Source organism: Aspergillus stella-maris, assembly GCF_047715825.1.
Source record: "Aspergillus stella-maris strain CBS 113639 unplaced genomic scaffold BDV14scaffold_4, whole genome shotgun sequence".
NCBI classification, from domain to species: domain Eukaryota; kingdom Fungi; phylum Ascomycota; class Eurotiomycetes; order Eurotiales; family Aspergillaceae; genus Aspergillus; species Aspergillus stella-maris.
Genome location: NW_027396798.1, coordinates 278,498 through 301,263, shown reverse-complemented (window position 1 = coordinate 301,263; position 22,766 = coordinate 278,498). Strand labels below are relative to the sequence as shown.

General features: G+C 51.1%; 9 protein-coding genes across 9 annotated transcripts; 6 read left to right on the top strand and 3 right to left on the bottom strand.

The window, feature by feature from the left end:
• Nucleotides 1–369: 369 nt before the first annotated feature.
• On the top strand, nucleotides 370–4,122 carry BDV14DRAFT_164812 (putative RNAPII degradation factor Def1). Its single transcript, XM_073767244.1, has 2 exons — nucleotides 370–1,115; nucleotides 1,192–4,122. Exons 1-2 carry the CDS (start codon nucleotides 824–826, stop codon nucleotides 3,474–3,476), a joined length of 2,577 nt encoding a protein of 858 aa, XP_073632539.1. The 5' UTR covers nucleotides 370–823; the 3' UTR covers nucleotides 3,477–4,122.
• Nucleotides 4,123–4,439: 317 nt separating this feature from the next.
• Nucleotides 4,440–5,592, top strand: BDV14DRAFT_195838 (putative beta-N-acetylglucosaminidase; the record flags this gene model as incomplete). The annotated part of the gene is made up of 2 exons (XM_073772309.1): nucleotides 4,440–5,156; nucleotides 5,227–5,592. The coding sequence occupies 2 exons, from the start codon at nucleotides 4,440–4,442 to the stop codon at nucleotides 5,590–5,592; spliced, it is 1,083 nt and encodes a 360-aa protein (XP_073632538.1).
• A 2,904-nt stretch (nucleotides 5,593–8,496) lies between these two features.
• BDV14DRAFT_85182 (uncharacterized protein) lies at nucleotides 8,497–9,315 on the bottom strand. The gene has a single exon (XM_073777681.1). It carries the CDS (start codon nucleotides 9,149–9,151, stop codon nucleotides 8,564–8,566), a length of 588 nt encoding a protein of 195 aa, XP_073632537.1. The 5' UTR covers nucleotides 9,152–9,315; the 3' UTR covers nucleotides 8,497–8,563.
• Nucleotides 9,316–11,195, bottom strand: BDV14DRAFT_85185 (5'-methylthioadenosine/S-adenosylhomocysteine nucleosidase family protein). Its single transcript, XM_073777682.1, has 2 exons — nucleotides 10,873–11,195; nucleotides 9,316–10,814 (listed from the first exon to the last, which is right to left on the bottom strand). Exon 2 carries the CDS (start codon nucleotides 10,786–10,788, stop codon nucleotides 9,481–9,483), a length of 1,308 nt encoding a protein of 435 aa, XP_073632536.1. The 5' UTR covers nucleotides 10,789–10,814; nucleotides 10,873–11,195; the 3' UTR covers nucleotides 9,316–9,480.
• Nucleotides 11,196–12,164: 969 nt separating this feature from the next.
• On the bottom strand, nucleotides 12,165–13,036 carry BDV14DRAFT_85116 (uncharacterized protein). Its single transcript, XM_073777680.1, has one exon. The coding sequence runs from the start codon at nucleotides 12,843–12,845 to the stop codon at nucleotides 12,228–12,230; it is 618 nt and encodes a 205-aa protein (XP_073632535.1). The 5' UTR covers nucleotides 12,846–13,036; the 3' UTR covers nucleotides 12,165–12,227.
• Nucleotides 13,037–13,879: 843 nt separating this feature from the next.
• Nucleotides 13,880–15,667, top strand: BDV14DRAFT_164804 (fructose-bisphosphate aldolase FBA1). The gene is made up of 5 exons (XM_073767243.1): nucleotides 13,880–14,056; nucleotides 14,176–14,371; nucleotides 14,435–14,545; nucleotides 14,594–14,896; nucleotides 14,947–15,667. Exons 2-5 carry the CDS (start codon nucleotides 14,264–14,266, stop codon nucleotides 15,505–15,507), a joined length of 1,083 nt encoding a protein of 360 aa, XP_073632534.1. The 5' UTR covers nucleotides 13,880–14,056; nucleotides 14,176–14,263; the 3' UTR covers nucleotides 15,508–15,667.
• Nucleotides 15,668–16,226: 559 nt separating this feature from the next.
• BDV14DRAFT_195834 (uncharacterized protein) lies at nucleotides 16,227–18,332 on the top strand (the record flags this gene model as incomplete). The annotated part of the gene is made up of 9 exons (XM_073772308.1): nucleotides 16,227–16,383; nucleotides 16,436–16,475; nucleotides 16,526–17,008; nucleotides 17,060–17,184; nucleotides 17,233–17,427; nucleotides 17,478–17,716; nucleotides 17,777–17,833; nucleotides 17,895–17,978; nucleotides 18,033–18,332. 9 exons carry the CDS (start codon nucleotides 16,227–16,229, stop codon nucleotides 18,330–18,332), a joined length of 1,680 nt encoding a protein of 559 aa, XP_073632533.1.
• Nucleotides 18,333–18,819: 487 nt separating this feature from the next.
• BDV14DRAFT_164793 (OSBP family protein) lies at nucleotides 18,820–20,666 on the top strand. Its single transcript, XM_073767242.1, has 4 exons — nucleotides 18,820–19,144; nucleotides 19,206–19,531; nucleotides 19,578–19,632; nucleotides 19,692–20,666. Exons 1-4 carry the CDS (start codon nucleotides 19,076–19,078, stop codon nucleotides 20,472–20,474), a joined length of 1,233 nt encoding a protein of 410 aa, XP_073632532.1. The 5' UTR covers nucleotides 18,820–19,075; the 3' UTR covers nucleotides 20,475–20,666.
• On the top strand, nucleotides 20,649–22,670 carry BDV14DRAFT_187120 (uncharacterized protein; the record flags this gene model as incomplete). Its single annotated transcript, XM_073770916.1, has 2 exons — nucleotides 20,649–20,661; nucleotides 20,941–22,670. 2 exons carry the CDS (start codon nucleotides 20,649–20,651, stop codon nucleotides 22,668–22,670), a joined length of 1,743 nt encoding a protein of 580 aa, XP_073632531.1.
• Nucleotides 22,671–22,766: the final 96 nt, after the last annotated feature.

The window sequence follows — 22,766 nt, the reverse complement described above, 5'->3', positions numbered from 1 at the left end:
CGGGCGGTGAGAAAGGGCTGCCAGCCTGCCACACGCAACCCGCTACGATTGCTCCTTCAGCTGCGCCCCTTGAAAGACAATTAAGCGCCCTGTCGATGCTGGAGCTTGGTGTTTTGCAGCTCCTACGAATCTTTATGTAAGGAATGGGCTATACAACCCTTGGTTGTGCTCTTATCTATATGGAGAGGCCTCGACTGGGGTGGCCCATGGATGGACTAAAGCCAAAAGATGACGAAATCCCACAACGACTACGGAGGACTAGGAACTAGATAGCAGAGCACGTCGAAACCATCGCCAATTACTAGATATAAAAAAAAAAGTAAAGCAGAGCTAGAGCTCTTCAGAAGTACAGTAGGACGGCGTACGTAACCCAGGCGTCTTTGTCGTCTTGACACAGCGGGCGTGACCCAAGCTTGAAAGACAGCCGGTCGCAGCAGTGGTCGCTGGTCGCTGGTCGCTCTCCACTGGAAAACCTCATTTCTTCCTCACTCTTCACTCCTCCCTTCCTCTACTCTCCCCATACTCATTCTTCCACCCCCATCCACCTTTGTCTTCTCTTGCGTCCCAGCAGCTTCTCCTTCCGTTCTCAATTCCTCCTCCTGACCCCCGGTCTCAGTCCCACGCGGCTCTTCTCCCGTGTCTTGGTGCTGCCTCACTCGAGAGGCTGCATCTGTGATCCATTACGGAGGACGACAACACTCACGAACCTCTTTTTACCCGCTTTTTTGCTCCCACACGCCGCATCCTCTTTTCCTCCTCTCGCCTTCCTTAGAGCTCTATCACAACTCTCCTCTCCGGAGTTTCAGAGATTTCATCGACAATAATGTCTGAAGTTCAATCGAGGTCTTCTGCCTCTCGTGGCAGGGTATCCGCCCGTGGTGGCCGTGGCGGTTACAGCTCCAGAGGTGGTCGAGGTGGCAGCAGATCCACAAAGAACGACGTTTCAGAGCCTACATTCGAAGATGAAGGAGAGCTTGGTCTGATGAAGAAGAAATATTCGGACACTCTGCCTATGCTGAAGGAGCTATTTTCTGACTGGACAGACGAGGACCTGGTCTTCGTCTTGGAAGATGCTGATGGTGATCTCGAGCAGGCAATTGATCGCATCAGTGAAGGTTCGTCAGACTCGCTACAGCTCAATTGGCGTTTCATCATCGTCATGTCGCATAAGCTAACTGGATCTTTGATTAGGCAACGTCTCCCAGTGGGGAGAAGTAAAGAAGAAGACCACCGATCGCAGTCGTCCCAAGCCCAAGGAGATACAAAGCACTCCGACAGAGCCCGTTACAGCTGCCGTGCGAGGAGGACGTGGGCGCGGTGGATTCGAAGGACGTGGTCGTGCTCGTGGTGACCGCGGCCGTGGTGGCCGTGGTGGTCGGGCTGGTGCTCACGCCAATGGAACACGCACAGAGAAGCCATCGCTTCCGGCCGAGATTACTCCCGTCGCAGAGACAGCGGCAGCAACGACTGCCACCCCGGCCGCTGAGACCGCTGCTCCCGAAACGATTCCTGCCGCGAAAGACATTCCTGCTGCGGCCGAACCCACGAAGAAGGGTTGGGCATCCTTGTTTGCGAAACCAGCAGTGCCTCCTCCTCAAAAGAAGCCTGTCGCTCCTGTTCCCCCTCCTGCTGCCGCTCCCGCTCCTGTCTCCGAAGAGCCCACTCCTGCTCCTGTGCCTGTGCCTGAACAAAAGCCTGCTGAGCCTGAACCGGTCGCTGCGCCCGTCCCCATCCCTCCTGTTGTCCCTCTTCCCACCGAAAAGGCTCCCCAGCCCGCAGTACCACAGCCGACCGAAGAGCCCCAGATTCCTACGCCTACTTCAGCCGATGTCACCCCGTCCAAGGATGATTTGACCAAGAACAACCTTGCGCAAATTCCCGATGTCTCTCCTCCCGTCCCGTCTGCCACTGCTGCCAGCACTATTGGCAGCACCATGGACCCCAACGCGGCTGCTTCGACCCCAGCTCGCCCGGCCGCTGGTGCCTTGCCTACAAGCGCGTTCAAGCAGAGTATTCGTACTCCCGGAACCCAGCGCCGTGTTATGGAACAGCAGGAAGCTGTTGTCATGCCAGGCAACCATGCCGTTGACCGTGCCGCTGTGCAGTTCGGTAGCATGGGCCTGAACGGCGATGCCGCTGACGTTGATATTGATGAGAACAGGGAAGACACTGAGACCCGCGCCCAGCCTCCTCAGCACTCCCCCGTTGCGCCCCGCGCTTCCTTGCCTCCTTCCACCCAAGCTCAGGCTCCTCCCGAGGTTGCCGCAGTCTCTCGTCCTGCCCCCGGTCTCCCACCTGTTCCTCAAGCCTCCGCCGCTGACAACTCCTTCTCCGATTTCGCTCGTTATAGCGACTCCCACAAGCCCTACGATCCATTCACTCAGCAAGTCTCTCAGCCCCAGCCTCAGGCCCAGGAGCCTTTCGCGAACCAAGCCCCCGTTCAGCCCACGGTCACCACTGGCAGCGAATACTCGCCTTTCTACGCCGGCGACCAGCGCCTCCCTTACAACTACTATGGTGCCTATGGCCAGTCTCAGGACGCTTCTCTGCAGCGTGCTCCTGGATTCGGTGTGTCTGGTGCTGAAGCTCAACCTCAGATTCCTACCACCCAAGCTCCCAGCCGCTACGGCCATGTCGAAGCCCCCAACAGTGGCCACACCACCCCCAACCCTACTCTCCCCGGCGTAACTCAGGCACCCGCTGCCCACCACATGCCCGGACAATACGCTTACGGATACCCCTACTACTCGAACCCTCACTATGCTTCGTACGTGAGCCAGCAGTACGGACGAAACCGCCCTATGTACGATGACGCTCGCAGATACGAGGATCAATACATGCCTCACGGCTCTCAGTACGGCTACGGCAGCCAGTACACTCCCTATGGAAAGGGCGGCATGTACGGCCAGCCTCACGGTTTCTCTTACGACCACTCTTCGTCCCCCGCGACTGCCGGCGGCTTTAACCAGGGTATCCCCGGTCGCGACTCCGTTTATGGCCGCACCGGGTCTGCTCAGCCCTCTGAGAGCCAGCAGTCCGCTGCTGGAGCCAGTGCATTCGGCACCGGCATGACTGATGTCTTTGGCCGCAGCCAGGGTAGCTTCGGTCAGAACCAGCCGATCACCCAGCAGACCCCCGTGTCTTCCGAGGAAACCAAGGCTTTCGACACATCCAAGACTGGAGGGCCCAGCCCTTCTCTGTCCCAGGCTAACCGCCCCGGCTCCGCAGCCAACACTCCCGGCCAGTCTCACACCCAGACTGGACTTCCCCCGCTGCAGGGTCAACAGGCTCAGCAGGGCTTTGGTGGTTACCCCCACCTGAACCCTCAATACGGTGGTCTCGGCGGCCTCGGTGGACACCAAGCTGCCAACCAGACTCACCACCAGGCTTCCGGCTACGGTAACTACGGTGGTGGCTTCGGCAACTACTACGGCAACACCGGGCGCGGTGGCTGGGGAGGCAACTATGGCCACTAAGGGGTTACGGCGTTATAATATTCCCGAGTGATGAAATCTTCTTCCTTCCCATACTTTCAATGTTAGGGGCGAAGAGTCCCTGGACTCTAAAAATTATCTAGTTCACTTGGGCGTCCCCTTCTACTCGAACCCGTCACCTCCAAATGTGTAATCTCTACTCTCAATACAACGGGAGCTTGGCTGGAATTCGTCTTCTCTTCTCTTCACGCTTTACACGTTTGGACCAAACTTGCTTGCTTGCTGTCACGCTGTCTGCCTCAATTATGGTTACGATGTACTGAATGGGAGGGAAAACGCAATGGCTACTTGACTTATTTTCGTCGTAACATTTGGGACTTGCAATATCTCTCTATTACTACTTATTACTGTTGTGGACTTTGTTTTGCGACTTGTTCTGTTTCCTTTTCCTTATCTCTCTCCTCTTCTCAATATCTCATGTTCTCGACAAAAAAATCGTTCTTCTGTCTTGTTCTGTTTTGTTTCGTCTCAATTCACGGCTGAGTTGCATATTTCGCGGTTTTTCTGTACTACATACGATATTTGGGACAGTTGGGACTACATCCATGCAAAACAACTGGGTTGGGACGGGGATGGGAAGGTCTGCTCGAATCAATTGATTTGGTGGCGTTGTGTGATGTTCTTGTAGTCTGCATTCTTCCTGTAAGAATATTGTAGCACTGGTAAAATTAAACTTCTGTTGAACTGAAAAGATATGTTGTGTTGTCGAGCGAGAAATCGTGGCCTCCGTCCATCTATATGTGGTGATATATATTCCGCTGGTCAGCTGATCATCTCTAAGCCCCTGCGGCTCTAATAAACGGGGGGAACTCTTGGAGACATGTACCAAGATTTGTACTTCACTCGATCCATGAACCAGACCTTGTTCGTTGTCCCACTATCACTTCTTCCAAAACCGGGCCGTTCTCATCATTGTCTTGACCATCTCGATACATTCCAATCAGCATGTCAACCCCTCACCCAGCAACAGACATCCAAATCAACACACTCACTCTCCCCCAACACTTGAGTGCAACACACAGTATCTGGACCTCTTCATTCCCAGCACACCCGCTATCAAAACTGCATCTGGAAAGTCTCCTCTCGCACTCAAACGGGCACCACTTCCTCGCGAGCATCGACTCAGAACCAGTGGGGTTCTGCCTAGTATATACCAAGACAGCACCACCAGATGAGAGGAGCCAGGGACAAAACCATGCTGATCAAAACGATAAGCCCATAACATCAACAACAGGCTACCTCGCCGTCCTAGCCGTGCACCCAGACCACAGAAACAAAGGCGTTGGAACAGCGCTAGTAAATGAAGTCAAGAGCTGGTTTAAGACGAATTTCGGGAGATGCAAAATTGAAGTTGGCAGTGGGATTCCGAGGTTTTGGCCGGGTATACCTGTTCCAATCAACTCTTCAGCTTCAAGTGGGCAAGAGGACGAAGGGATAAGCGCACTTAGTTTCTTCGCGAACCGCGGGGTCACAATTCGACCTGATCCGCCGAGGGCAGTGGATTTGTATAGGGATACCACGAGCTTTACTCTAGATGAAAGTTCGGACGGGGTTGAGTATGGCGCCAAAGCGAAAGAAGCGGGGTATACTTTCTCGCCATTAACAGAGGAAGGATACGAGGAGTGTATAAGATGTCAGCAGAGGAACTTTGGGCCTAATGTTGTTCGTTTAACCGTCCCCCCACCTCCTCCTCCTTGGAAGAAAGAGACACACTGCTAATAAGTATGAGCAGGACTGGGTAAATGCCTACCGCACCCTGCATCCGACAAAATACCCAGAGTGCATAATGGTCGGCTACGATTCCACAGGACGCCAAGTAGCATGGACACTTATGCTCCCCCCTTCGCCCCAGGTTGATAAAATATGGGCTATGCCAGCTGTTTGCGGCCCCTCAACAGGGTTAATAGGGTGCGTGGGCGTTGATAGAGAGCAGCGCGGCTCGGGGATCGGTATAGGGCTTGTGGCGGCGGCCATGGAGAGTTTACAGAAACGAGGCGTGGAAGGTGTATTTGTGGATTGGGTTGCTATTGAGGGATTTTATGAGCGGTTGGGGTTCGGGGTTTGGGGAAGGTATAGGGTTGGGGTGGTCATTGTTTGATTCTAAGGTAAATATGCGGTTGCTTAGGTTGTTTAGGGTTGCAGATGTGAACGGTTGTAGAAGAAGTACAATATCAAATTTATTATCTCGTTGGTACATTATCGCCGATGGTAGGCCGTACAGATATTTAGGGACCGGACCATCTATGATTTTGATTCTATATTAGAGATAGAATGCGCTCATGGCCTGGTTGAACAGGGGGTCAACGGTTGTGTGTAGCGGGAATAGTAGAAAAATTACACATAGAATATGGGGACCTGTAAAATCGACGCCGAAAATGACAGCCCCTGGCGCCAGAAACGGCCGCCTTTCCACCCGTACCTGCGGACAGCGAGCTGCTGCTTGACTGCTGGTCAGCTGTCTTTTACCACCCTGTATTCTGCACCTAATTATGTTGGGAGGTGCATAGCTGCTCGAGACTCAAATCTCGAGTGGCCCGCTGTGGCAAATAAGCCTCGGCCGCCGCAGATCTTTTAGATCAACATGTCCTTTGTGGTTATAACATCGTCTTCCATGGTGTCTGCCGCTTGGTGGCCAATAAATATATCAGAACAAGATAACTTATAGAAGTTCCTGCTCACTCCATATATTTTCAGCAAAACTTCTCAGCTCTTGCTCAGGTATCACCAAGTCTCTCTCTAAGGGCTGGTGAGGAGGACGGCCAACAATTTTGTCGAAGGGTAGATTCAGCTGTGTAGTAGTTGTAGTTGTGCCATTCATATAGGACTCTCCAGTAACAGATGTCGTGTTATTTGTTCGAGATAATTTGAGGAATGTAGTACAACGCGCTGAAGGAGGGGATGATCGTGTAAGGACACCATATCCGCGAGGAACAAGTTCCCATCGGCGCAATATAATCTCAGGGTTTTCGTCTTTAATGCTGATTGTAACCACCAGTTTCACAGATGAAGAGTAAGTGTCAAGCCAACCACGCGCACCAAGAGCAAGTTGTCGCGCAGACTCTGACAATCCTATTTCCACCACGAAACTTAGCCTTGTACTTGTCGAAGCCGGAGCCCAGCAGCAGTCAGCCTCCTTTGTCCAATTTCCAACTGTAACTGTTCTTGAACCAAAAGGCCTCATGTCACGGTAGACATTCATCGCATGCAGCTCAAGAGAGATCAGAAAATCAAATGATCTTATTGCAAGTTCATGTGCAGGACTTGGTATGACCTTTGTAATCAAGAGTCCTGTTTCCGCATTAAAAGAGAATCGACAGTACTTGCTTGTTCGCGCCCGATCATCACTTAGTTTAGATGATTGCGCTGGGGGGACAGATGTGAAGACAAGATACTGGTCTCGAGTTTGGTCTTGCTGAAGCGCTCGCTGACGGCGTTCTAAAGACTTTTCTAGGCTCTTATTAGTGGTGAATGGCTGCTGTTGCACTTCCTTTGCCAGTTGCGCAAGAGGATCCTTGGATTTGGGATCAACTAATAAGAAATCAAAGTATGAGAGCTCAGAACATGAAGGCTGAGACGCGTTTGAGGTGGATTGAAGTAAGTCCATGGTGGGTGTGAAGATGAGTAGAAAGTAAGAAGAGGCAAGCAGGTAAGATTGGCATTCACGACTGATGAAAAGAGGTGTCAAGGTGCCAGTCTAAGTTCTGCTTGTCCTGACCGTCTGGTTGACTAATACTTCCTGAGTTTTGACTTTAATCCTGATTCCGATCTTCGAGCAACGTCTTGTTACGCTAAGGCACCTGCTCGTGTATCTACTTTTCAACACGTCTCTCTTTCACCAACCACCATGCCTCCAAATCGAAAGAAAAGTCGTCAAAAATTAATTGAGCAAGAGGGCAGGATCTAACTTGCAATTCAATATTCAAAAGACCTAAAGAATCGTGGTATTTGTCCTGCTGCAGCTAAATTTAAAGTCCCATATGGAACCCTCTCTCTAGAATTTAAGAGGATACTCTGGTGAAGTGGATTCTATCACAAGATCAACGTGGAGTCCCTCCGCGAGACCTGCCCGGGACCACGTGACCTGGGCCGTGACACCCCGCTTCAGCGCTTCAGCGCCCCGCTGCCAAAGGCTCCTGCGAGGTAAGACAGGCCTTGAGCCTCAGATGGCCAGTAATCAAGTACTGGAGGTGGGAGATTGCAAAGCAGAAGCCTAGGGTGGTAAGCTTAGATGCTCAGAACTCGGGTAGTAAGATTGAGCGTGTAGGCCTAGTAACATAGCACCAGAGATGTTAGACCCTGTGCTTCAGACCAAGCTGATCAAAGGGCGCCGGTCGTACGACCATTGCAGAGGGAAGACTGCCAACTGGTGTCCACGCCAGGCGTAAGACTCAGATGGCCATTTAACTCCATTGTTGCGACACTCTTCGACTCCAGACCACTTGTATCTTTGGGCGACAGATGGCTCGAGAAGAATCGCAATATAGGTAGTACATGGCTTAGGGTAGATTGGAATGCACGAGTGCGAGATATCAAGCCTGGAGCTTATATGTAAAGCTGTGCGCAGACCATCTGGCCAAGCTTTTGAAAGTAATCTGTAACTATTATGCTCACTATAGGCAGGGTTACTTTTATTGTTGCTTCCTGTCATGATTGGCACAGGGGAAGGAGAGCAGAATGATACTGTATCAGTTACACGCACGTTTTACATCCACAGTCCCCAATTCTCAATTCCTGTATGTCTCAACCAAGTTCCAAACCAAAAAGCAACATACATCAGAACCAAATATAGAAACATATATACCTACATATGATTACTTACCCGCGTACTTACCTGCTTATCGAGATGATTTCCTAGCATCCTCTCCGCTCAAACAACGCCCTTTTATCCTTCATCGACAAGAGCTCGGGACTTTCGTTCTCGAAGCCCCCGACTAAAGTTGGGCCTGAAGATAACGAAGACCCGGATTTCTGGTATACCATGCTCATAGGACTGTACTGTCCATTGGAGCTCCCATTGAGGCTGGAATTGCTGCTGGTGTATCCGTTGATGTCTCCGTTTCTGCTGGAACCTAGACCATTTGCGCTCTGTAGACGAGTTTGAGGTTGTGTTTGCAAATGGCATTGCGGTAGGTTTCTGAGATGCTTTGATTCTTTGGGGGTAGGAGGAGGGGCTGGTTTCTGTTTTCTGGCTGTGTTGAGATGGTGCTGGATCGAGGAGGTGGTGTTGGTCGAGGGTGCGGGACTGCTCTAACGATAATATCGCTTGCCTCGCTTGACAGACTTGGGATGGATGAGGAAGGCGGGGATGAGGTCGGAAGGGGGGAGGTGCGTCTATGTGGGAGAGGTTTGGGGGGTGGTGGTCTAGCTAACCTGTCTTCAGGGTCTGTTGCCGATGGAAGAGAATGACTATAGGGGTGACCAAAGGGGCTCATTCTTCCACGGGGAAGATCCGGCAATATTTCGAGATTAGAAGACGTGGTGCCCTGTGAAGAACAAGAAGATGGGGTTAATGTGGATGAACTGCTGGGCGATTCGATCGATTGTGTATGCAAGACGGGGATCTTAGGTCTTGCACTTTCGCTTTCGCTTTGGATTCGACTCTGGCTCTGCGGACTCGAAGACCCTGCAGTACCCCTGCTCTTGCCTGGATGCATCATGGACCTAAGCTTTGATGTTGTAGAGCTCTGGGACTCCTCTGAGCCCCCTCACCATGCCGTAAACCTTCGCGTGAAGCCCGGATTCGGCGTCAACTCGCGGTTCTTGGGAGTCGGGTCGCGCCCGCTCCAATTCCTAAACGCTTCATGCAAGCTAGAAAGGTGCTGCGTGTAACGCTGGGAGATTTCAAGAATCTTACTCGTGAAATCAAGGTCCTTGTTTCCCTTCCGATCACCAATCTCCTTGAGTAGGGCTGCCGTCGTTCCGAGTGTATTTTGGGCTGTACAAGACAGGCTGTCGATTCGGGAAGTATTCTGCGCAACTTCGCGTTTCAATTCTTCCCATTCACGTCGTGTGACGAATGTCGGGCAATTCTGGAGTGCTGCTCTGCCTGTTTGCCTAGACGGGCCATAGAGTCGCGTAGTTGCTTCTGGGATGCTTCGAGGAGCGCGACTCGCTCTAACACATCAGAGAGATTGGCTTGGGATTTGTCATTGAGCTTATCACGCGCCGGACTGAGCAATTGTTGAATCAAATCGTGTCGCTCCATGAGAATTTGCATGGCATGTCTTGAACACTCTAACGACTCGTCGTTCTGCTGGGTCGTATTTGACCGGTCAAGGGATTCGTGTACGCTGCTAATGGCGCCACGGATGTATCGTTCCAGCTCGCTCCCGGGTACATCCAAAGGGCACCGTGAGACAAGTATTGTAGACATGGAGTTTAGAAGCTCCTTGGCGTACATTGCTGCTGCTAATGCTGCGTACGGATGCCACTCGTCGTTCTTGTGCCCGCCAGCATAGTCCGAAATACCTCGGATAGGTATGCTCTGTGTTGTATCCATCACGCCAGCGGCTTCCATTTCAACACAAATAATGTTCGCCATGGAAGCAATCTCGTCACGTTCACCCGCATTCTTCATGACAGAGCTGCCTGTTCCGATGCACCCGTGGTGAATTTCTATTTGGTCATTTGGTCGAGGCTTGCGTTGGATGATGGCACTTGAACGTTGCGGTAACGATTTCTGACAGTCACAGCCTGGGCCATGGATGAAGTTGTTGGAATACAAACGGTATTCAGTGGGCCGGGAGTAGCTCTTTCGACTGGGGCCAAAGTTAGTGGCGACCATCTCAAGCGACTGCGACAGGTTGCTCGTCTGAAGATAATCCTCTAGTTTGGTAACAGCAGAAAGGACAGCCTTGGGCGGCGAGATACTCTTCCCGGTAATTTCGTGTCCAAGATCCGTGTACTTTCCGGTGCTATAGGGAATCACAGATGTCCCTACCACAACATCGCCCAACCGCACATCATGGGGCGACGGCACACCTCCTCCAATGCCGACAAGGAGCACAAACCGGATCCAAGGGATAGTACTCTTCATATCAGCAGCGACCTGGCAAGCCCGTATCTGTCCAGATGTGCCAGCAGCAGGACAGTTGATCACCACATTATGCTCGCCAACACTTCCCAGTATGTAGTCGTTGTCATCTCCAGATCCGTGAGTCGGGTTCAACTCAGACAAGCCGTGCTCTCTATCGAGCATTCTCCTAGCCGCAGAGAACTCGACGGGTAGTGCGCAGATCCATCCGATCGTGTAGGCTGAGGTAAGAAGGAAGTACTTTGGCTGTGGAGGCGGCATGTTGGCGACGCACCCCCTAGTTCGAACTAAAGGACTGACGCGTCAGAGGTGAGAAAGCGACTTCTCGGGGTGTCGAAAACATACCAGAAGGTCCTCAATATCAATATGAAAGAGATATTTGGTGTTAGAATGTCAATGCCGCTCGATTTCGATGCCGTCGAGGGAGGTATGACATAATAAGGAAACTTTGGCGAGGCAACCAAGGCTTGCTGAAGACTTGTTTGCTTTAGATCTGGAGAAGTCGTACTCTGGTAAAACAAATCCCAGAACGGGGGAGTACAGAGCCGGGCAAATGCTGCACGACCGAGAATTGCACCATGCAGGTGGAAAAGGAAGTTTGGATATGACCTGGAGAGTCGATGAAATTGAACCGGGAGATAAATGACTCAAGAGGAAAGAACCCAATGACCCAAGACTGCGGAGAAGAGAAGGAAGAAACGGCAAGGCTTCAGTCAGATTCCTAATCTCAGCCTCGTTGCACAAACTCAGCCTTGCGAATTTCCCATTTGGTCCAATTGGAGCAGATCCCTCAGAGGAATGCCAGGTGGCTGACGAGGATTCATGCACGTCAGCCGCGCTTTACCAGGAGCAGTAATGTTTTGCAGGGATTTGAGTAGTATTGTTGAGCTTGTTGGTAATGGCTAAAGCAGCGAGGGATATTCCAACACATTTCTTGTGCTACTTGGGGCCTCAATCTTGAGAGTATTATCCACTGCATACGCCATCTGGGCAGTCGAATGGTACATATGTAGGTAGATACTTTCTTTGCTGGCTTCAGCAGTACTTTTTTCAAAACTATATCTTCTAAAGTGTCTACGTGTACCTCCAATACTTTGCGGTTCTATTTGACAAAACTAAGAGAATCTAGAGAGATATAGTATTAGGGATGAGGAAAACCAATCTAGCTCATTTAGAGGCAGAGGAGTAGATGATAAAGGCCATCAAGTATAGCCCATACGTCCCTGAATGTACGGTCTTGATGCCGTCTGAAAATGGAATGGTACTTTCGCTGTTGTATGGGTTCCCTAAATTGGCACAGCGATAGTATGTCAGGCACCAGCTTGCATCTGCGGCAGATCGTGCCTTAGTCTAAATAGGCCTGTGGATACTGAAAACACAGCATTGGAGCTTTCCGGGCCTGATTGAGCTCAATACAGAAGTCGAAGTACGGTGAAACTCAGAGCGGAAAAAAAGGTCGTTTAGAATTGTTCGTCCGAATTGTTATGATCAAACCTTTAAGAAAAAGGTCACCAAGAAAAACAAGCAAAAAAAGAGAACACAAACAAGAAAGGACTAACGAAAGACGTTTATAAGCTACCTAGTCTAGAGAAAAGAGCGAAGGTACCGCAACTTCCAACTTCCACAATCAAAGCAGGACAATTTATGGTGCAACATTTCGAACTCGGAACGGATGATAAAAAAAAAAGGACCTAGGAAGATCATTGAGTGAGATGTATCTCTTGAACAGCGTTTTCCAAAAAGTCAAGGGGCTTTGAAGCATCAAGAAGCGACTTGAGCACGCTTATATGGGCTTTGATTTGCCCTAGGCGACGCTCGTCGGCGTCTAGGATCTTCAGCCGCGCTTGAAACTCCACCTCATTGTCACTCATAACGCCGTGGTCCTCGTCGTGATCATGGTCATGGTCTGTGGCATGGTCGGTGCCTTTTGGATCACGTCCCATGTCCGGATTAGAGCTAGGGACATTGTCTTCGGGGTTGAAGACGTGGTCCGGGCAGGCAGATGGGTCGATTGGGGATAATTCCTTGTCCAAATCGTCAGCTGGGTTGGAGTGGTGCTGAGAGACCGGGGATTCTGTGAGACTCCGTTCCACGACACTCTGTCCTATTTCAGTCACTTCCTCACACCAGAGTTTAATGTGTTTGACTGAGTGTTCAATAATTGCACGCCGCAGGGCAGTATATCGGTCTTGATTGGATTCGTAAGGAAAAGGGGGCTCGGTTGAGTTGGTGATGTCAACGAGTTGAGCTATATCATCATAAAGCAATGAGAGCATATCATGATAGGACAAGTGGTCTTCATCAGGGTTGAAGCTCATTTTTCTGGTTTCTGGTTTCACGGTGTAGGCTTCGGTTTAAATGATTGATACCGAGGCGGCTGAGGCCTCAAATTGCATATGAATTGGTAGTCGGGTATGAGATTCGCTAACGGCTGACTGCGTTGAGCTGAAGATGATAATGAGAAGAACATGAATCGGCCCTGTAGAAGGAAAGATGCCGCTATGGAAGTCACCTGATGCTCCTTCCTCGACGGGTAACAAACGTGTTATCCATCCATATCCATGATGGGTGATTGAAACGAGTTGTATTCTGGAGTAGAGCACCGCTCCTACCTCGAGCTCTAATACACTGGAGCATGAAGACTTCAAAGTTTTGTATCATCGGTGAGCCATGCGAGATTATAAGGGGCATGAATCAACATGTATGCTGCCATGCCTTGCATGGTTCCGAGAACAGTGAAGTTAAATGGTCTGCTTGAGGTTCTATACAAACCAAGTATGGTGATAGGGCAAGCAGACAATGCCAGAGATGCAAAGATATCATTTCGACCCAGTGACAGACTGCCGTTTATCGGAGCTATGTCCCGGGACAGAATACTCCGGTCGACTGGCAGCTAGAAGCCTGGAACCAGCCACGAGGGAAGGCCGTGTATAACCTCATTTACTGATTTGCTGAGGGACAAATCAGGTGAACGTTATTTGTTCCGAAGTGCAGGGGAAACAACGGAGAGAACCCCGCTATTCTTCCGACGCTGAGACGAAGCACGAAAGAAAAACGGAGAGGGCTCAACATTTTCGAGCTCAGCCGAGCTTATACCTAGCTGTTCTCTCTCCATCAAGATTAACAATGAAGTAAAGAACTGGAGGAGTAAGCTTTGTAGTATAGAATTTTCCAGACAAATGAGCTGCCCTGTTCTCAGCAGAGGTAGAAGTGGTAAGAAACAGCTTTCTGAAGATGAATGATGTCATGTGATTGACTGCAGGCCGGCGGGGAATCTCGGAGCTCCGGCCTGAGGCAGCAAAAAGCGTCATATTCTCTCATAGCAACCCCACCACAGCAACAAGAGCAGCAGCACCAGAACAAGAACAGCGTCGAGAACCAGCCCAGCAACTGGCGGGAACAGGAGAAATCCGGGTCAATTGCACATATTAATAAGATCCCTTCCCCCTCTGGCTTCATTCTGTCCCTTTCTCTCTCTGTTCTCTGTAACATCACTCATACATCACTTACATCACTTCCCCACTGCCCGGTGAGTTCACTGTGCCCCTCATTCCTGATTCGGCGTCTGCCTCACTTACTTAACGGCCGTATTCGTCGTTTCGGTAAAGCCTTTCCAGCTCAGACTTTCTTATTTCTAACTTCTTCCAGCCCCTTTCTTCCTCTTCTCTCAATCTTCCTCATACCAACCATACCTCTCTCTACCTAAAACTACTTCATACTACACACAATCATCACAATGGGTGTCCTCGAGAAGCTGTCCCGCAAGGCCGGTGTCATCGTCGGTGATGACGTTCTCCGTCTCTTCGAGTACGCTCAGGAGCAGAAGTTCGCTCTCCCCGCCATCGTAAGTCGCTCTGCCCCTCACCTCAGTTGCTTGGTCGAACAACCTTTGCTAACGCTGAAATAGAACGTCACCTCCTCTTCCACTGCTATTGCCTCCCTCGAGGCTGCTCGCGACCAGAACTGCCCCATCGTCCTCCAGGTCTCTCAGGGTGGTGCCGCTTTCTTCGCTGGCAAGGTACGTACACAAGAAGTCATGAGGATTCCAAACAGCTAACTTGCGCAGGGTGTCAGCAACGACGGCCAGGCCGCTTCCATCGCCGGTGGTGTTGCCGCTGCTCACTTCATCCGCAGCATTGCCCCCGCCTATGGCATCCCCGTTATCCTTCACACCGACCACTGCGCCAAGAAGCTCCTCCCTTGGCTTGATGGCCTCCTCGACGCCGACGAGGCCTACTTCAAGCAGCACGGCGAACCCCTCTACTCTTCTCACATGATCGATCTGTCTGAGGAGCCCGTCGACTACAACATCGAGACCACTGCCAAGTACCTTAAGCGTGCTGCCCCCATGAAGCAATGGCTCGAGATGGTAATATAATTCATCTATACTTGTACGCGACTCACGCTAACTGTTACCAGGAAATCGGTATCACCGGTGGTGAGGAGGACGGTGTCAACAACGAGGACGTTGACAACAACTCCCTCTACACCCAGCCCGAGGACATCCTCGCCATCCACAACGCTCTCTCCGCCGTCAGCCCCTACTTCTCCATTGCCGCTGGTTTCGGCAACGTCCACGGTGTCTACAAGCCCGGCAACGTCCGTCTGCACCCCGAGCTTCTCAGCAAGCACCAGGCCTACGTTAAGGAGAAGACCGGCTCCAAGAAGGACAAGCCCGTCTTCTTCGTCTTCCACGGTGGCTCCGGCTCCTCCAAGGACGAGTACAAGGAGGCCATCGGCTACGGTGTCGTCAAGGTCAACCTTGACACCGACATGCAGTACGCTTACCTCACGGGTGTCCGCGACTACGTCCTTGGCAAGAAGGACTACCTCATGTCGACTGTTGGTAACCCCGACGGTGAGGACAAGCCCAACAAGAAGTTCTTCGACCCCCGCGTGTGGGTTCGCGAGGGTGAGAAGACCATGAGCAAGCGTGTGCAGGTCGCTCTTGAGGACTTCAACACTTCTGGCAAGCTGTAAAGAAATCTCCTCACTTTATTTTGGACATTCACGAAACAGATATGGCTATGAGATACCAATGAAAAACGATGTACAGCCTAGAAAAGCGTTCGCGTTAGTAGACGGGGATGGCGTTAGCGTGGTGATGTAATTAGATGAATTGACTTCATCCTTGTAACGACTCACGATGTGCATTTTGTAATTGTTTTGTAATTGGCAAGTTTTCAGTAGCACAAGAGGGTCCTCTGGTATCCAGATGGCCCCACCGCATCGCTCCGTCCATTGTATGACCTGCAATCGCAACCTTATCGAGCGTACGTATCTAGATTGCTCGCTCGAGAGACTACAAGCAGGCCCTATCAGCCACACGCAAAAGAATAGTCGAGCGTTCATTAATCCGAAGGGAATTGTTCGAATGTACACTGTACGGTAAGATGGGCACTTCTAGAGGTCTAGACCATCGATAGGTAGAATATATAGTTGCGCAGATTGCAAGCTCTCCAATCAGTGAATATGCATATTTACGATTGCAACAGTACTAGGCAGCGTGGGGATATGATCGCCCATGATAAGAGAGGCAACCTTACTTGACGCGCGCATGACCATCCCTGCCGGATACCACCATTGAGCGGGGTTAAAGGAATGCTATCGTTCATCCGCCCTTAACCTCGCTTCATCATTTAACATTGATTGCCATATGCTTGAACCTCGCCATTTGACTGTTAGAAGCCTCCCAAGAGATGGAGGCGAATGAAGTTTCTCGACCGAGCCCGAGGATACCTGAAGCCGAAGCAGACCAGAATGAGTACGACCGCTTATTCAGAACAGACGAGGCTGACCTCGATGCCCCAACGGTGACGAGGAGGGAATTGTGGTCTTACTATCTCTATTACAATGGTGAAAGTTGTAACTACACATTCAAGTTTTCGTCACTGACTCTCCTACATAGGTGACAACGGCGTTGGACCACTCTCTTACACCCAAGCACTGTAAGTTTACACTTCACCACAATCACCAATCTACAATCTAACACCCCCAGATTCCAATGGGCCCTCAACGGCTCAGGCTGGCAATTAGGCACAGACCCCCGCCAACCCTGCACCGACTCATCCCCCTGCGTAGTCCCCTGGGCCGGCGGAACCCGCACCGTCTCCTCCGTAGTCCTAATCGCCAACGGGCTGAGCTTCACATTCATGACGATAATCTTCGTGTGGCTCGGCAGCGCAGCAGACTACGGGTCCTTCGGGCGGTGGTTACTTCTCGGTCTGACTGTGGTGTGCTGGGTACTGCAGTATGGGACACTGTCGATTCGGAACCCGAGTGATTGGCCTGCTGCTATGGGGATGTATATCGTTACTTATGTGGCTTATGGCGCGACGTTGGTGTTTTATGCGGCTGTTTTCCCGAAACTCGCGAGGTTTATGGCCCATGTTAGGAAGGCGAGGGAGGAGGATTTGAGGGAGGGGAGGATTGGGCAGGGGGAGTACGATGCTGTTGAGAGTTTGGAGAGGAATCATATCTCGTGTGTGACTTGTTTTTGTTCTTGTATGGCAAAGATGCTAATGAATTGCAGGAATATCTCAACGGCGCATAGCAATATCGGCTATCTGGCCGTGTTACTTCTCAACCTCAGTGTCTTGCTCCCGATGCAGGGCAACAATTACGCGAATAATCTGGCTATTTGCATCACAAACTCATGTTTGAACCACATTTCTATCACTATGGGACAGCACTAATATATCCTAGACTGGGTCGCCCTAGGCGTCTGGTGGTTCATCTTCCAACAGAAACGACCAGGCCCTAAAGTCCCCGAAGGATCAAACTACGCAACAATCGGCTTCAAGCAGATCTGGCTTGCAATGAGAAAGATCCGCTCTCTACCTCAGGCGTTTCTATATTACGTTGCTTACTTTTTGCTTGCCGATGGACTGAATACAACTGGTAAGAGATCCCTAGCCAATGAAGCGTACTAGTGCTGATAATATATCTAGGAACATTGGTTTCAATCATCCAAAACGACTTCATCGACTTCTCTTTCCTGCAATTGACATACCTTGGCATATCGCAAGCCGTATGTTCTATTGCCTCGACGTTCGGGTACTGGTACTTCCAGAAGCACTTTAAAGTTCGAACGAAGAGCATGTTTCTGTTCACGAATTTCTTCAGCGTGCTTATTCCCTTCTGGGGGATGCTGGGTCTTTGGACGCATCGTGTTGGGTATCATAATCGGGTAAGCTGCTAGTTCAAAACCCTTGGGTGATTTTTGGTAGTAGGTGCTGATTGCAGGTAGTGGGAGTTCTACTTCTACAACGTCGTATTCGGCCTCTTCCAAGCTCCATATTATGCGGTACGTTCTCCCTCCCTTTGCGGCTGAGATCATGGGCAAGAGCCTAATATTAGAATCACAGTACGCCCAAACAATGATCAGCGAGCTTATGCCACCGGGCTACGACAACATGTTCTTCGCCCTCTTCGGAATCACAAATCGTGCGGTTAGTACTACTCACCTGATCCCATGGCTTCAGCATACTAAAAAACCCTTCCAGTCCTCCATTATCGGCCCTAATGTCATTCAAGCAATCATCAACGATACCGAAAACAATTGGATGGGCTTTCCGTTCCTGTTTGCAATCTGCTTCGCCGCGATGATAGCAATCGCCTTTGTTGATGTCGAAAAGGGCCGTGAGGATGGGCGGAGGTTTGTAGAGGCACATAGAGGGCCTGCTGTTCCCGCTGTAGGAGTTGAACGGGAAGAGTCGAGAGTTCAAGGCAAGGGCGCTCCTAATGGGATCTCGGCGCGCATTGAGGAAATCGGGGGTGGTGACTCTTCGGATATCGCACAATAGCGACAAGTGCTATATAACCACCCTTCAACAACTCAAGCTCGCCAAGTCATCAGATAAGATCGATCAAGGCGTCGCCCAATGCCCACAAAGATCTAGAGATCGTAAAAGACCAGAAATAGCATCGATAGCCAGATACTAGAGGTCCAGTGGAGAAATGCTCCTCCGCCAGGGTCCGAATCTTGAAACGGTTGCGTCGCAGGATATATATATTTCTTTTCCGACTCGTGCACAACGGAGTAATTTAGCTGCCGAAGCAGATTTGGAATTCATTTCCTCTCCACATCCATCGCTGCCAGGCACTCTGTTTCAATTGTTTCAGGACGATGGTAGAGGATAGGATCGGCCGTGGTTGCCAGGGCCATCGTCATAATTGGGCTGTGCACGGAAGGGCGAGTGGGGAGTGGTTAGAGTGGTGGAGGGCCGAAAGCGGATGACGTCGAGATCGGAGCCTCCTTGACTTCGTTGGGATTTCTCAATTTCCCCACGACAACTCCTCGCTTTCGAGCTTGCACCGCCTGATTCTTTGTTGTTGTGAATCTTCAAGAAGCACTCTGCTTCAGTTCTACACTGACTATCTTATCGGCTTGTGAAAGTCTCTTTTTCATCTTGTTCCTGTTCTTCTACGTGTCCTGACGATTTCCGCCCGCCCCTCTGTTGCCTGTCCCACTTCTCGACTTCACTTTACCTGTCAACACAAAACAACTTCTACAGCTACCTACCTTATCCCCCGGACAACCGTCAATATGTCTTCCAAGGACGCTGGATCTGGATTGGCACCTCAGAACAAGACTTCGTGGTCTTCGTTCCTCAAGGTACGTTGCTCGGCTATTCCAGCTGCCACCGTAGCACAACCGCTGACTTAGACCTCCGCAGTCGATCGCCTCGTTCAACGGCGACCTCTCCTCTTTGACCGCACCTCCCTTCATCCTCTCCGGTACTTCCCTGACCGAATACTCCGCCTACTGGGCCGAGCACCCCGAGCTCTTTGTCGCCCCCGCAAAGGAATCCGACCCCGAGAAGCGGGCGCTTGCCGTTCTGAAGTGGTTCCTCAGCACCCTTCGCCAGCAGTACTGCAGTCGTAGCGAGAAGCTCGGCAGTGAGAAGAAGCCCCTGAACCCGTTCCTCGGGGAGCTTTTCCTAGGCAAGTGGGACAAGAATGGAGACATTGGCGAGACCAGCTTGATTAGTGAACAAGTCAGGTGGGTATCCTTATCGCAGAGGCAAAACGCGAGCTAATATGAGTAGCCACCACCCCCCGGCCACTGCGTACGCGATTCGCAACGAGAAGCATGGTGTTCAGGTTCGTTGATCTACCCACGTGTCCACTCCCTGAACTGCCAGGCTGACTTTTTGATCTAGCTGCAAGGATACAACGCTCAGAAGGCTTCATTCTCGAGCACCATTTACATCAAGCAGATCGGACATGCCCTCTACACAATTACCCCACCCGGCTCCGACAAGGAAGAGAAATACCTCATCACCCTCCCTCCCCTCCACGTCGAATCGCTGATCTACGGAAACCCCTTCATGGAGCTCGAGAAGTCGACCTACATCGTCAGCAACACTGGATACATTGCCAAGATTAACTACTCTGGCAAGGGCTGGCTCAGCGGCAAGAAGAATACCTTCAATGCGAGCCTGTACAAGGAAAGTGACGGCGAGAAAAAGCCCTCTTACACTGTTGAAGGCCAATGGTCGGACACCTTCACCATCAAGGACGCCCGGTCCAAGAAGGAAGTCGAAACAATCTCCGTGAAAGACCTCACTACTACACCCCTCACACTCGCCCCTCTCGACCAACAAGATATCTACGAATCCCGCCGCGCCTGGCGCGACGTTTCAACAAACATCGATTCCGGAAACATGGACGCCGTCTCCACAGCCAAGGGCAAGATTGAAAACGCCCAGCGCGAGCTCCGCAAGGTCGAAAAGGCCGAAGGCCGCGAATGGGAGCGCCGCTTTTTCAACCGCGTTGAAGAGACCTACGACAAGGAGTTTACCGATCTTGCGAAGAAGGCTGGCCTGACTTCCCTCGAGAGCGACAAGACCGGTGGTGTGTGGCGATTCAGTGCGGAGAAAGCTGCCGGTGCGAAGCCACCATACCACAAGACCGGTGGAGAGGGACTCGGTGTGTCAGCTTGAGATTGCGATGTCGGTCACTTAATGATGGAGTAAGTTATATACGGTATATTCGCCTGAATTGGTACCGCCTCGATGGCGTGATATTGTTGGGGATGGCAAGCTTAATATAGATTCATTGGTTTTGGTTATGACTGCCTTCGGTTGCTTGACTTTCTTCCTGTACATAGTACAAAAATGCTTATTCATGGTTCAACTTTACCCCTGGGCTTGCACCGTAGTATCAAGAATGAGGTTGTGCTCTGTATAGTTACACAGTGGTGCTTCCCCGCGCTTAGTCAAGAGCTTGGAAGCGCCAAGTTAGGCCGGCCACTTAGCTGGACTAGACAAACTATAACCCAGGTATAATATTTGGAGACTATAAAACCCCTCCATCTCTCATTCAAACAAACACCCCCCTCAATCTCTCATCCCACTTTCCTCACCATTCAAAATGACAATACAAACCATCAACCCCCCAAACCCGCAGACTCGTCCTACCCCTACGACCTAGGCCACTTCACCCGCCCCATAACAACCACCAACCCAAGAGCCCAAACCTGGTTCAACCGCGGCCTAACATGGTCCTACACATTCAACCACGCCGAAGCAGTAAAATGCTTCGAGCAGGCCATTGCACATGATGAGAATTGCGCGATTGCGTACTGGGGGTTAGCGTATTCCTTGGGACCGAACCATAATTATACGTGGGACTTCTTTGGGCCGCAGCTCGCTGATGCGACGAGGAAGACGTTTGAGGCTTCGCAGATGGCGTTGGAACTTATCACTCTGGATGGAAGTGCACCGGTGACGCCGATCGAGAGGGCGCTTATAACCGCGCTGAAAGAACGTTTCGCTAGTCCTGTGCCGAGCGACGATATTGAGGTTTATAAGAAGAGGGATAGGGCTTATGCGGATGCGATGGAGAAAGTTTATGAGCAGTTTAAGGAGGAAGAGGATCTTGATGTTGCGGCGCTTTACGCGGATAGCATGATGTGTCTCACGCCGTGGAAACTGTGGGATTTGAAGACTGGCAAACCAAATCCCGGGACGAGGACGCTCGAGGCAAAGGCTGTTCTTGAGAAAGCGCTACGGCATCCGGATGCGCATACGCACCCTGGGTTATTGCATTTTTATATTCATCTTATTGAAATGTCGCCTACGCCCGAACTTGGTCTTGTTGCTGCGGACTATTTAAGGGAGCTTGTGCCGGACTCGGGACATGCGTGCCATATGCCTTCTCATCTGGATGTGCTGGTGGGAGACTACAGGGCTGCCATAAGGGCGAATCAGCGCGCGACAATCGCAGATGAGAAGTATCTCTCCCTTGAAGGAGGCATGAACTTCTATTCGAATTACAGGATGCATAACTACCACACGTTGATCTACGCAGCAATGTTTGCAGGCCAGAAAGCAGCTGCATTGGACGCAGTCAACCGGATGGAGAAGACTCTACCAAAGGAGCTATTGACGAACCTAGCCGATTTTGTGGAGGTCTACATGTCCGTGAGACCACACGTAATGATCCGCTTCGGCATGTGGGACGACATAATCAACGACAAGACCCTCCCCATACCCGAAGACAAGAAACTCTACAGCATGACAACAGCAATGACATACTACGCCAAAGGCGTCGCACACGCCGCAACAGGAGACGTCCCCGAAGCAAAAAAGTACCAAGACCTGTACACCTCCGCCGCAGCAGCAGTCCCCGACTCCCGCCTCGACTTCCCCAATAGGTGCGTCGATATATTGGGGATATCAACCGCCATGCTCGACGGCGAGATCGCATACCGCGAAGCTAACTACGAAGTCGCATTCAAATCCCTCGCCCACGCCGTCGAATTAGACGATAACCTAGGCTACAGCGAGCCCTGGTCCTGGATGCAGCCAGCCCGGCACGCATACGCCGCTCTCCTCCTCGAACAAAACCACGTCGAGAAGGCACTAGCAGTCTACAGGACAGATCTTGGACTTGACAACTCTGCCCTCAGGGCGAGACAGCATCTAGGTAATGTCTGGGCGTTGCAGGGGTACTTTGAGTGTCTTGTGAGACTTGGACGGGATGCCGAGGCTGCTGTTGTTGAGCCGCAGTTGAAAGTTGCGAGGGCGGTTGCGGATGTTGAGGTTAAGAGTTCTTGCTTTTGTAGGAGGGATACGGCGGGACCGGAGGTGCTTAAGAATCCGGAGGCTGATAGGGCTTGTTGTGGGTATTCTTGAGGTTTTGGAACGTCTGTCTAGCCAAGATGGTGATTTAGCTGTAGCTACGAGTGTGAGATGTTTACTGGTAGCCGCGATTGGACAAAATTTTCTATC